The sequence below is a fragment of the Anomaloglossus baeobatrachus genome, chromosome 8 (genome assembly GCF_048569485.1).
Source record: "Anomaloglossus baeobatrachus isolate aAnoBae1 chromosome 8, aAnoBae1.hap1, whole genome shotgun sequence".
In the NCBI taxonomy this organism is placed as follows: domain Eukaryota; kingdom Metazoa; phylum Chordata; class Amphibia; order Anura; family Aromobatidae; genus Anomaloglossus; species Anomaloglossus baeobatrachus.
In genome coordinates, this window is record NC_134360.1 from 78,477,930 (window position 1) to 78,490,769 (window position 12,840).

General features: G+C 48.8%; 1 protein-coding gene across 1 annotated transcript in view; it reads right to left on the reverse strand.

The window, feature by feature from the left end:
- The window catches only part of BAIAP2L2 (BAR/IMD domain containing adaptor protein 2 like 2), a 125,155-nt gene that overhangs the window by 48,234 nt on the left and 64,081 nt on the right, over positions 1-12,840 (reverse strand). Inside the window, exon 5 of the mRNA XM_075320865.1 lies at positions 6,006-6,077. Within this exon, the coding sequence (XP_075176980.1) occupies positions 6,006-6,077 (72 nt within the window). The remainder of the gene's footprint in view (positions 1-6,005; positions 6,078-12,840) is intronic.

Below are 12,840 nucleotides of genomic sequence, written 5' to 3' on the forward strand. Positions count from 1 at the left end.
TTTCAAACACTACCTGGCAGCTGCAGAATTTACCATCTTTACTGACAACAATCCGTTGACCCACCTGGACTCTGCAAAACTAGGTGCACTGGAACAGCGGTGGATAGCCCGACTGTCAAACTACAACTTTGTCATCAAGTACAGGGCAGGCCACAAGAATGGGAATGCAGATGCCTTATCCCGGATGCCACACTCGGGGAACGTGGAAGAGGAACCGGAGGGTCTGGAAGAAATTGAGCTGCCGGCCTTTCACCGTCCTAAGGTGGGACAGTATCAACCGAGTGTCTACCAAAAACAACAGCAGGCAACTCTCAACCCATTAGCACACCACGGATGGGCTGACACACAAGACAGCGATCCAGCTGTGAAGCTAGTGAAAGAACTGCTTACACAACAAGGTGCTTACCCTAATCAGAATGCCCCAGCTGAGACGCAACATCTCTGGAAGGAGAGAGGTAAATTGTTCCTGTACCAAGGGAAGCTCTGTAGAAGGCACACCACTCCAAAAACACATGAGTTGGTCTGGCAGATCATCGTGCCCAAGAGAGATGTCAAGATGGTTCTGGAAGCTTACCACAACGGTGCTGGTCATTTTGGTTGGAAAAAGTTGGAAGTGCTCTTAAGAGAAAGATTCTACTGGGTTGGCATGAGAAAATCAATTGAAGATTGGTGTAGAAAATGCGGACCGTGCAACCTCAGAAGAAAGGATCAACAGAACCAGAGAGCTCCACTCCAGTCCATAGTAACCAAGCAACCACTCGAGCTAGTCGCATTAGACCACGTCAAGTTGTCACCAAGCCGGTCCGGCTATGTCTATGCCTTAACCATCGTGGACCATTACTCACGCTTCTTAGTGGTGGTACCCGTGAAAGACCTTACAGCTAGAACAGCAGCTAAAGCATTCCAGACGTACTTTTGCAGACCCCATGGTTACCCAGAACAAGTCCTTGCAGATCAAGGTCCAGCTTTTGAATCACAGATTTTCCAAGAATTCTGCAACATGTATGGCTGTAAAAAGATCCGCACAACAGCATACCATCCCCAAACAAATGGCTTATGTGAGAAGATGAACCATATTGTGATTGACCTGTTGAAGACCTTACCAGAGTCACAAAGAAATCAATGGCCAGAGAAATTGCCAGACTTGGTGGACTTGTACAATCATGTCCCGGTGAGTTCTACAAACTGCACCCCCGCTTACCTCATGCGTGCAAGGCCCGGTAAACTGCCAATTGATTTAGATATGGGAATTCTGAAGCCAGATGCAGAAGTTCAAGAATCCAATTGGGATACCCTACGTCAGCAGCAGTATCGCCAAGTACAAGAGTGCGTAGAGAAAAGTCTCCAACAAGCTAGGGGAAGACAGGAGAGAAACTTCAACCAGCATGCTCTAGCAACCCCATTGCAACCTGGTGACCAAGTTCTCAAGAGGAAACGGCGCACAAACAAATTGGATAATCAGTGGGAAACCACCCCATATACAGTCTTACCATCCAGTATGGATAATCCCAAAGTGTGTCTAATCAGTAAGGATGAAGGAAGGACATCAGCTGTCGTGTCAAGAGATCAACTCAAACCGTGTCCTGAAACCCTGAAGACACCAGAAGTCACCTTACCCATACAGGTACAACCTGTCAAGAAGGAAGAAGATGTATTCCATACAGTCTTAGGAGATTTCCCAAAAACATGGCCAAATTACTATGGAGCAGTAGTAGTCCCAATGATCGCCTTCCCTCAAGTGGTGGAACCACAATCAGAACCCATACCACAAGAAGTCTCAAGACAAGAAGAACTGGAAGTTGAAACCGTAGAGGAAGAACAGATTCCTGGTCCCAGTGAGCTTGCCAGTCCTACAGTCAGCCCCCCATCCTCACAAGTACCAGAAACACCAAATAGGTACACTTCCACCCACACCATTATGCTAAGTACACCCAGTACACCAGCAGTACGCAGGTCACAGCGTAGTACTCAGGGTCAGATACCAGCAAGATATAAAGACTAATGTGGAATTGCATATAAAATGTACATATGTTATAATGTTTATATGAAAAACCGTAACAGTTTATTGTACAGAAAAGGTGAGAGAAGAGTGGTGTAAGGTGGCAGCACGGAGAGTTACAACTTGATCACATTGTTGGTGGCCCGAGGGCCGTGAGGCCTACTGCACTTATGACCAGAGTAGAGACACCTTTAAGAAGTGTTTGTTGATTGAAATGTTTATTTAATTGCAACGTTAAGACCAAAAGCCCAGTACCTACAGAGACTATACTGTATGACCACTTACATATTTTTGAACATTTTGGACTCTTTTTGAGCTTTAAGGTTTTTGTATTTTTTCCTTTTGAGACTCTGTATATATACAATTGTTGTGATAACTTGTTTGTTTGTTTCACAGTCCCGGAGTACTGTTCTTCACTAAGGGGGAATGTGGCACCCCAGGGTTGCCACAGTAACAACACAAAGGGTTAACTCCCCACACACAACACCAAGACCTCCTGGCCAGAAGGGGGAGACCAAGCTGCTTCCCTGTACATTCTGCTGGGGGGGAGGAAATGGTCAGAAGTAGTTTCAGTTTGGAAGTTCAGTGCAGAGCACTGAGGAGACAAGATCTCTGCAGGTTGGAAGCTGGCTTTAGCTCACCTCAGGATCCACTGACCAATTCCAGGCCTAGCTGAGGGTCTGAGGAAAGGAGACAGATTACACAGAGAACATTCCTGGGAGGCAGAGCATTGCTGAGCTCATCCCCAGTGGAGCACACAGAACGGATGCTGGATCCGAGACTGCAGGTTACATGCTGCACAGTTACCACCAGAGAAGTGAAGATTCCAGATCTTTCACCTGTACCACAGACACAAGCAACAAACGCAGAGTTCAGGAACATACTAGTAAGGACTCGAGTTGCCTGTCAGGTCGGTACCGAGGAGCACAGAGCCAGCTGCATAGTTCACTCAGCAGCGGGGCCACAGACACACAGTGCAGGCAAGGAAGCCAAAACGGCCCGGCTGGGTGGGAGAAGCCCTGAACCCCTCACAGACTCCGTGGACAGTACTCTGCTGAATGCCATCTACAGTAAAGGACAAAGAAACTGCAAAACCGTGAGTCTGCCTGTTTATTGTGCTCGTGTCCTGCACTCCCCCCATAGACTAACACACTGCCCCGGGGAAAAGGCTCTACCCGTGGGGAGCCGTCCCATCTCAAGCTGCCTTCCATCACCCCGGAGGTTCTGCAGCAGCGGTGGTCATCTCTGATCACATTCCACGGGTGGCGTCACGAACATAACCCCCCTTTTTATTGTGGAACCAGGGAGCACGGACCGGGCCACGACACCGTGATCCCCTTTCCAGAAGCAACCCCTTGGCCCGGTTCTGGGTATCCCCTTAACCCCTGGCGACACAGAAGCAACAACAAGGAGTGAACATCCCACATCTCACATCCCTCATGCCAGCTCGTGAGAAAATCATGATGATAAATTCTCTTTCAATCCCTCTTTGTTCTTTGTGCATTCTGGCTTTGTTATCTCCATTAACACCTTACTGTACACACATCTTAGAAAGAATCATATTATGGAGTCTCTGCGATTGTCATATAGACACACAGATAAGTATGCAACGACATCTATATTTTGATTATTTACATACACAGATCATCTGATTACATTTGGACAAACGGCCCATAGCCCAGGCCTACCCTCACAATCCCTTTAGGGAATTGTTTGTGTTATTGAAATTCTGAACACAAAAGCTATATCTCTTGTGTGTGGTGGTAACCTGAAGACTGACTTTAGAGGACCGATCCTTCTTGCATTATACATAAACAATTATAGAATGGGCACTGTGTAATGCTTATTTTCCCCTTTGGGGGCGCTGCAAGGAAATATATGCTGTCAAGTGACCCACTAATTACGGCTAATCTTTGAGGAACAGAGCAGGAAGATAATATGATCTGCTTATTGTCAAGTGATCTTTCTAAATAGCCAATGTCTAAATTGGAAAAATACCTTTAAATGGAATCTGTCACCGGGTTTTTGTTACCTCATCTGAGATCAGGGAATTGTAGGGGCAGATACCCTGATTCTGATTACTAGTAGGTTTGATAAAATCACTTTTTTTATCTGCTGCAAAGCCACCAGCTCTGTATAATCTCTCCCATTCCACTGATTGAGCTTTTTGTGTACACGGTGCATAGGCAGAAAGCCACAGCGGTGGGGGTCTGGTTGGACTACATGGCAGCGGATTTACTAGTTCTTTAGTAATAATCTCCAGCATTAATTTTATCAAAACTGCAGGAAGCAGCTCAGTAAGTGACATATAAACTCTGATTGCAGCAATGTCTCTATATTCTGCTAATAGATTCCATTTAACCCTTTCACGACCGAAGACGTACCGGTACCTCCTAAATGACGAAGGGGTAATCACCGCTGGCTGCTGCGGTGAGCCAGCAGAGATCCCTGTAAGTCTGCTGATTTGTACAGCAGACGTGTGCCACACAGGCTCAGGTGGATCCACGATCCACCCGCACCTGTTAACCCCTTAGATCGCAGTGTCAAAATGTGATAACATGATTTAAATGCCTGCAGCAGGTAACACACACTTACCTGCCACCATCGGAGGCCCCGTGACGTGATTACAGGGAGCCGATGGTTGCCATAGTAGCACAGGGTCATGTGATGACTCCTGTCGCTATCGTCACTCACTTCCTGTTACAGCCGACAGAGCAGAGGCTGTAACAGAAGACGAGCATTTCGGCGGATCTGAGCTGTGCGGCTCTGATCTGGAGAAATTAATGAGCGATCAGACTGCTGATCCTTATAACCCCCTTGGGGACCAGTAAAATAAAAAAAGTTTTAAAAAATGTTTTAAATATAAAAAAACCTAAACGTTCAAATCCCCCCCCCATTCCCTCTATTGAAAATTAAAGTGTTAAATAAAATAAAAAATATACACACATTTGGCATTGCCACATTCAGAAATGTCCTATTTATCAAAGTAGAAAATTAATTATTCTGATCAGTAAACGGGGGTAGCGGCAAAAAAATTCCAAACGCCAAAATTATGCTTTTAGGTCGTCGTAAATTTTGCGCAAAATGCAATAAAAGGCAATCAAAGCGTAGCATCTGCGCAAAAATGGTACCATTACAAATGTGAGCTCAGGACGCAAAAGATATGTCGTCACTGACCACCATATCCTGAAAAATGAGAATGCTTCGGGTTGCGGAAAATGGCACAAAAAATGTGCCACTTTTTTGGACAAACTTCTGATTTTTTTTTAACCCCTTAGATAAAAGTAAAACAATACATGTTTGGTCTCTACGAACTCATACCGATCTGAGGCATCACACAGACACTTCAGTTTTGCCATATAGTGAACATGGCGAATAAAATATCCCAAAAAACAATCGTGCAAACACACTTTTTTTGCAATTTTTCCTCACTTGGAATTTTTTTGCCGTTTTCCAGCATACTGTATGGTAAAACCTATGTTTGTTTGGTTTTTTTTTACAAGTACATCTCATCTTGCAAAAAAGCAAGCCTTCATATGGCAAGATTGATGGAAAAATAAAAAAGTTACAGCTCTCGGAAGAAGGCGGAGCAAAAAGACAAAAACGAAAAACGGAAAATCACCCTGGGATGGGGTTGCACAATACTGGATAACCCCTTATTAACAGTCCAAAGGAGCTAATGAAAAAAATCTATACCTCCCTCCAAACTCAATTATGCGTCCACTACCAGTCTCCTGGCATCAACATCTAGTGGGGGCATCACAAACCGCTGATTGGCTACAGTATTCATATTTTGTCTGAGCCGGAAGAAACAATTTAGCACCAGTTTGTGAAGTGAATATCGATTTTTTTTTTCCATCTCCCTGCATCCATTAATATGGGGTTGTCCAGTAGTGGTTGCATATTCAGAACACTTTGGGGTAAATACCGGTACATGAAATTTCTGGAAGGACATTTACAGAATGTAAATTCAGGATATATACAGTATATTATAAATCTTACTCACTCGTATAAACTGCATGTCCAGCTTTGTATTCTTTCCCATTTGTTGGATAATCTCACTGTGTAATGTCTGAACCTATAAAACATTCACAAATTACTGTGGCTCAAAAGTCTGTGGATTTTTAATAAATGAGTTAAAGAAGTGACGATCATTTGTCCATAGTTTTAAAATTATTAAGATATAATACATAACAAAAATACAGGTAGAAAGTTGTTTCCTCAATGCCCCCATGCGCATTAAAGGGAACCTGTCACCTTCAGAAATACTATTTACCTTCAGATATGGTGGTACTCCTGTTGGGCTGCCTTACTGTAGCAGAAAATTAATTTATAGCAGATGTATAAAAAAAAAACTACTACAGTAGAACAGTTAAAGTGAATCTGTCAACAGATTTTTGCTATTTCATCTGAGAGCAGTATAATGTAAGCAAAGAGACCCTGAATCCAATGATGTATCACTTAGATTACTGGCTGCAGCCGTTCTCATACAATCAGAATTTTTAGCTTTAGTCACGTAGTTGAGCCCAGGGAGCTGTCCCCGCCCACCAGGCTCTCAAGAGAGATTGTACATTGGCAGTGAGGTGCCAATCAGGGGAGGGGGCATGCCGGACTGCCATGTGCGTGACATTGTAGTCCAGCAATGATAAAGGGTCCTGCTGCTTAAAGAAGCATAGCAAATAAACAGCAGATCGGACCTTCACAAAACAGGCATCCCTACATTCTCTGGGTTAACCCTTGCAGCATGCTGGCTTCAGCTTACAGAGCAAAAACCTGCTGACAGATTCCCTTTAAACTTTATATGGGGTTCATGAGGAGCACTGTAAATAATAGCAGCTGTGTACTGACTACACTCAATGGATTTATACAGGTTATGGGTGACATTAAGAGCAGAAAAAGTTTTTAAAATATTCTTCTTGGTAAGATTTTATTACATGACAAATACTTGTCATCTTTACAGGGGTGTGTAGACATTTTACACCAACTGGCTATTCTTCCTGCTGCTACAGACTGACAGAGGGTGTAGGGGACTATAAAGTCATTGCTCCAGTAAAGCAGCCAGGCAAGACTGAAATTCTATTTTTCTTCAGCGCTCTATTGGGAGACCCAGACGATTGGGGTATAGCTACTGCCCTCCGGAGGCCACACAAAGCACTACACTAAAAAGTGCAAGGCCCCTCCCCTTCTGGCTATACCCCCCCGTGGTATCACGGGTTCTCCAGTTTTCAAGCTTTGTGCGAAGGAGGTCAGACATCCACGCATAGCTCCACAGATTTTAGTCAGCAGTAGCTGCTGACTATTTCGGATGGAAGAAAAGAGGGCCCATATAGGGCCCCCAGCATGCTCCCTTCTCACCCGTGGATGGTGTTGTAAGGTTGAGGTACCTATTGCTGGTACAGGGGCTGGAGCCCCACATGCTGTTTTCCTTCCACATCCCCTTGTAGGGCTCTGTGGAAGTGGGATCCTGCCGGCCTCTAAGCTCTGACGCCGGGCTCCATCCACAGACCCATAGCACCTGATGGATACGGAGCAGGAGTACAATCAGGGACAAGGCCCTGCATCATACAGGTACTCTGTGTCCCCGGCAGGCACAGACACACTCCGGGCTGGCTGGGTGTTGTAGTGCGCCGGGGACCGTAACGATTGAGTTGGTGTTCCTGCAGTTTACTGGGGGACTTTTGTGTTGTGGGAACGCAGCGCCGACCCCCACTGGACCGGCGGCGCTGCTGTGACTTGTAGTGCGCCGGGGACACGCCGACCGCGCTTTTACGGCGGCGGCGTTTATAAATCCAGTCCCCGGTTTTTTGCGGCCTAGCTCCGCTTCGTTCCCGCCCCCACCCTGTCAATCAGGGTAGGGGAGAGACGCTGTTTCGCAGCAGCGACGAGGGCTGGAGCCTGATTTACATGCTCCAGCCCTCTCACTAGGCACAGAGGGAAGCAGGCTTCCCGCTCTTAGCCAGGAACGCCCAGGGCCCGCCCCCCCTCCTCTCCCAGGACGCCGGCAGCCATTACATGCAGTCTGGCTAGAGGAAGGACGCAAGGCTCTGGGAGACCTGGACTAGGGGGCTTTTGGAGACCACACACCCGCTCTTAAGCGGGAGTTAAGCGGCATTTCAGCTGGCCCCTCTAGTGCCTCAGTGTGTATTGGTGTACTGTGTCACCAGATATATATATTTATTTATTTCTTGCGCTGTGAGGTCGCTTCCTGGCTGGATACCCCAGATCGCTCTGAGGAGGCAGCAACATGTCATCCACAAAACGCAAGGCTGCCAAGGCTAGGGCTGTGTACACTGCGTGTGCTGCATGTGGGGCTGCTCTACCAGCAGGTTCCAAAGACCCCCATTGTGTGCAATGCTCAGATCCGGTGCTGCTTCGCCAGCCGGAGTCCGGAGGGGTAGTGACCCAGGCTGAGACGCTTGTAAGTCCTGCCCCGGTGTCAGGGACAGACTTTGCAGTTTTTGCTGATGGAATGTCTGTGACTATGGCAAAAATCCTTGAAACTTTGCAATCCATGACTGGGGCTCAGTCTATGGACACGGCGAGGTCTCTGTCCTCTAATCCCCCTCAGTTGGAATTAATCCAGACTGCAAGGGGGTCCCCGGCTTCCCAGGCTGAGTATTATGACTCAGATGATAGCCCCAGCCACCCTAAGCGAGCTCGCTGGGAAAGACACTCAACGTCATCACACTGCTCAGGGTCTCAGCGCAATCAGTCGCCCTGTGATGCGTCTGAAGAGAGTGATCAGGAGTCTTATCCTGGAACCCCTCTCAATCTGGATACCCCGGATGGGGACGCCATGGTAAACGATCTTATCTCAGCCATTAATAGACTGTTGGATATTTCTCCCCCAGCTCCTTCTGCAGAGGAGGCAGCTGCAGAGCAGGAGAAGTTTCGTTTCCTCTATCCCAAGCGTAAATTGAGTGCTTTCTTGGATCACTCTGACTTCAGAGAGTCAATCCAGAAACACGACGCTCATCCAGAAAGGCGTTTCTCTAAACGTTCTAAGGATACACGTTTTCCTTTCCCCCCTGATGTGGTCAAGCGCTGGACCCAGTGTCCAAAAGTAGACCCCCCGATTTCCAAACTTGCAGCTAGATCCATAGTTGCAGTGGAGGATGGCGCTTCACTTAAGGATGCCAATGACAGACAGATGGACCTTTGGTTAAAATCTGTCTATGAAGCTATCGGCGCGTCGTTTGCTCCAGCATTCGCAGCCGTATGGGCACTCCAAGCTGGTTTAGCAAAAGTGGATGCTGTCATACATCCAGCGGTGCCGCAAGTGGCGTCCCTTACCTCGCAGATGTCTGCGTTTGCGTCTTACGCTATCAATGCGGTCCTAGAATCTACCAGCCGCACCTCAATGGCGTCCGCCAATTCGGTAGTTTTGCGCAGAGCCTTGTGGTTAAAGGACTGGAAAGCAGATGCTGGTTCCAAAAAATGTTTAACCAGCTTGCCTTTATCTAGAGATAGACTGTTTGGCGAGCCATTGGCTGACATCATTAAACAGTCCAAGGGTAAAGACTCTTCCTTACCCCAGCCCAGATCAAGCAAACCTCAGCAGAAAAAATGGCAGCAGAGGTTTCAGTCCTTTCGAGGTTCGGGCAAGACACAATTCTCCTCGTCCAAAGGGACTCAGAGGACGCAAAGAGTCTCAGATTCCTGGCGGGCTCACGCACGCCCCAAGAAAGCAAATGGAGGAACCGCTTCCAAAGCGGCTACCTCATGACTTCCAGCCCCCCCCCTCCGCATCTCCGGTCGGGGGCAGGCTCTCCCGCTTTTCCGACATTTGGATGTCACAGGTCAAAGACCGGTGGGTGACAAACATTTTGTCTCGCGGGTACAGAATCGAGTTCAGTTCTCGTCCTCCAGCTCGGTTCTTCAGAACCTCCCCACATCCAGACCGAGCAGATGCCCTGCTGCAGGCGGTGGACTCCCTAAGAGCGGAAGGAGTAGTGGTTCCTGTACCGCCTCAGGAACAAGGGCGAGGGTTTTACTCCAATCTCTTTGTGGTTCCAAAAAAGGACGGCTCGTTCCGTCCTGTTCTGGATCTAAAGCTGCTCAACAAACATGTGCACGCCAGACGGTTCCGGATGGAAACCCTCCGCTCTGTCGTTGCCTCAATGTCTCAAGGAGACTTCCTTGCCTCAATAGACATCAAAGATGCTTATCTCCACGTGCCAATTGCTACAGAACATCAACGTTTTCTACGTTTTGTGATAGGAAACGACCATCTTCAGTTCGTAGCTCTGCCATTCGGTCTGGCGACAGCCCCCCGGGTCTTCACCAAGGTCATGGCGGCGGTGGTAGCAGTCTTGCATTCTCAGGGACACTCGGTGATCCCTTACCTAGACGATCTACTTGTCAAGGCACCCTCTCAAGAGGCATGCCAACTCAGTCTACATGCTACGCTGGAGACTCTACAGACGTTCGGATGGATCATCAACTTTCCAAAGTCGAATCTGTCACCGTCACAGTCGCTAACGTATCTTGGCATGGAGTTTCATACTCGAGCAGCGAGAGTGAAGCTTCCGCTGAACAAGCAGCGGTCCCTACAGACAGGGGTGCAATCCCTCCTTCAAGGCCAGTCGCACCCCTTACGGCGCCTCATGCACTTCCTCGGGAAGATGGTGGCAGCCATGGAAGCAGTTCCCTTTGCGCAGTTTCATCTGCGCCCACTTCAATGGGACATTCTCCGCCAATGGGACGGGAAGTCAACGTCCCTGGACAGGAAAGTCTCTCTTTCCCAGACGGCCAAGGACTCTCTACAATGGTGGCTCCTTCCCACCTCATTGTCTCAGGGAAGATCCTTCCTGCCCCCATCCTGGGCAGTGGTCACGACAGATGCGAGTCTGTCAGGGTGGGGAGCAGTGTTTCTCCACCACAGGGCCCAGGGGACGTGGACTCCGCAGGAGTCCACCCTTCAGATCAATGTTCTGGAAATCAGGGCAGTGTATCTTGCCCTACTGGCCTTCCAACAGTGGCTGGAAGGAAAGCAGATCCGAATCCAGTCGGACAACTCCACAGCGGTGGCATACATCAACCGCCAAGGAGGGACGCGCAGTCGGCAAGCATTCCAAGAAGTCCGGCGCATTCTAATGTGGGTGGAGGACACAGCATCCACCATATCCGCGGTTCACATCCCAGGCGTAGAAAATTGGGAAGCAGACTTCCTCAGTCGCCAGGGCATGGACGCAGGGGAGTGGTCCCTTCACCCGGACGTGTTTCAGGAAATCTGTCGCCGATGGGGAGTGCCGGACGTCGACCTAATGGCGTCCCGGCACAACAACAAGGTCCCGGCATTCATGGCGAGGTCGCGCGATCAAAGAGCTCTGGCGGCAGACGCATTAGTTCAAGATTGGTCGCAGTTCCGGCTCCCATACGTCTTCCCACCTCTGGCACTCTTGCCCAGAGTGTTACGCAAGATCAGATCCGATTGCAGCCGCGTCATACTCGTCGCCCCAGACTGGCCGAGGAGATCGTGGTATCCGGATCTGTGGCATCTCACGGTCGGTCGACCGTGGTCACTGCCAGACCGACCAGACTTACTGTCCCAAGGGCCGTTTTTCCATCAGAATTCTGCGGCCCTGAACCTGACTGTGTGGCCATTGAGTCCTGGATCCTAGCGTCCGCAGGATTATCTCAAGGAGTCGTAGCCACAATGAGACAAGCTAGGAAGTCAACGTCTGCTAAGATCTACCACAGAACTGGGAAGATTTTCTTATCCTGGTGCTCTGCACAGAGAGTATCCCCTTGGCCATTTGCATTGCCCACCTTTCTTTCCTTCCTGCAATCGGGGTTGGAAAAGGGCTTGTCGCTCAGCTCCCTTAAAGGGCAAGTCTCGGCACTATCTGTGTTTTTTCAGAAGCGTCTAGCACGTCTTCCTAAGGTGCGCACGTTCCTACAGGGGGTCTGTCATATTGTGCCCCCGTACAAGCGGCCGTTAGATCCATGGGATCTGAACAGAGTACTAGTTGCTCTGCAAAAGCCGCCCTTCGAGCCTCTAAAGGACGTTTCCTTTTCTCGCCTGTCACAGAAAGTGGCGTTTCTTGTTGCGATCACATCGCTTCGGCGAGTGTCTGAGCTGGCAGCTCTGTCATCCAAGGCTCCCTTCCTGGTGTTCCACCAGGACAAGGTAGTGCTGCGCCCCATTCCGGAGTTTCTCCCTAAGGTCGTATCCTCGTTTCATCTTAATCAGGATATATCCTTGCCTTCCTTTTGTCCTCAGCCGGTTCACCGGTATGAGAAAGACTTACGTTTGCTAGATCTGGTGAGAGCACTCAGAATCTATATTTCTCGCACGGCGCCTATCCGCCGTTCAGATGCACTTTTTGTCCTTGTCGCTGGCCAGCGCAAGGGGTCGCAGGCTTCTAAAGCCACCCTGGCTCGATGGATCAAAGAACCAATTCTGGAAGCCTACCGTTCTGCTGGGCTTCCGGTTCCTTCAGGGCTGAAAGCCCACTCAACCAGAGCTGTGGGTGCGTCCTGGGCTTTGCGACACCAGGCTTCGGCTCAACAGGTGTGCCAGGCAGCTACCTGGTCGAGTCTGCACACTTTCACCAAACATTATCAGGTGCATACCTATGCTTCGGCGGATGCCAGCTTAGGTAGAAGAGTCCTGCAGGCGGCAGTGACATCCCCGTAGGGGAGGGCTGTTTTGCAGCTCTAACATGAGGTTTCTCTTTACCCACCCAGGGACAGCTTTTGGACGTCCCAATCGTCTGGGTCTCCCAATAGAGCGCTGAAGAAGAAGGGAATTTTGTTACTTACCGTAAATTCCTTTTCTTCTAGCTCTTATTGGGAGACCCAGCACCCGCCCTGTTGTCCTTCGGGATTTTTTTGTT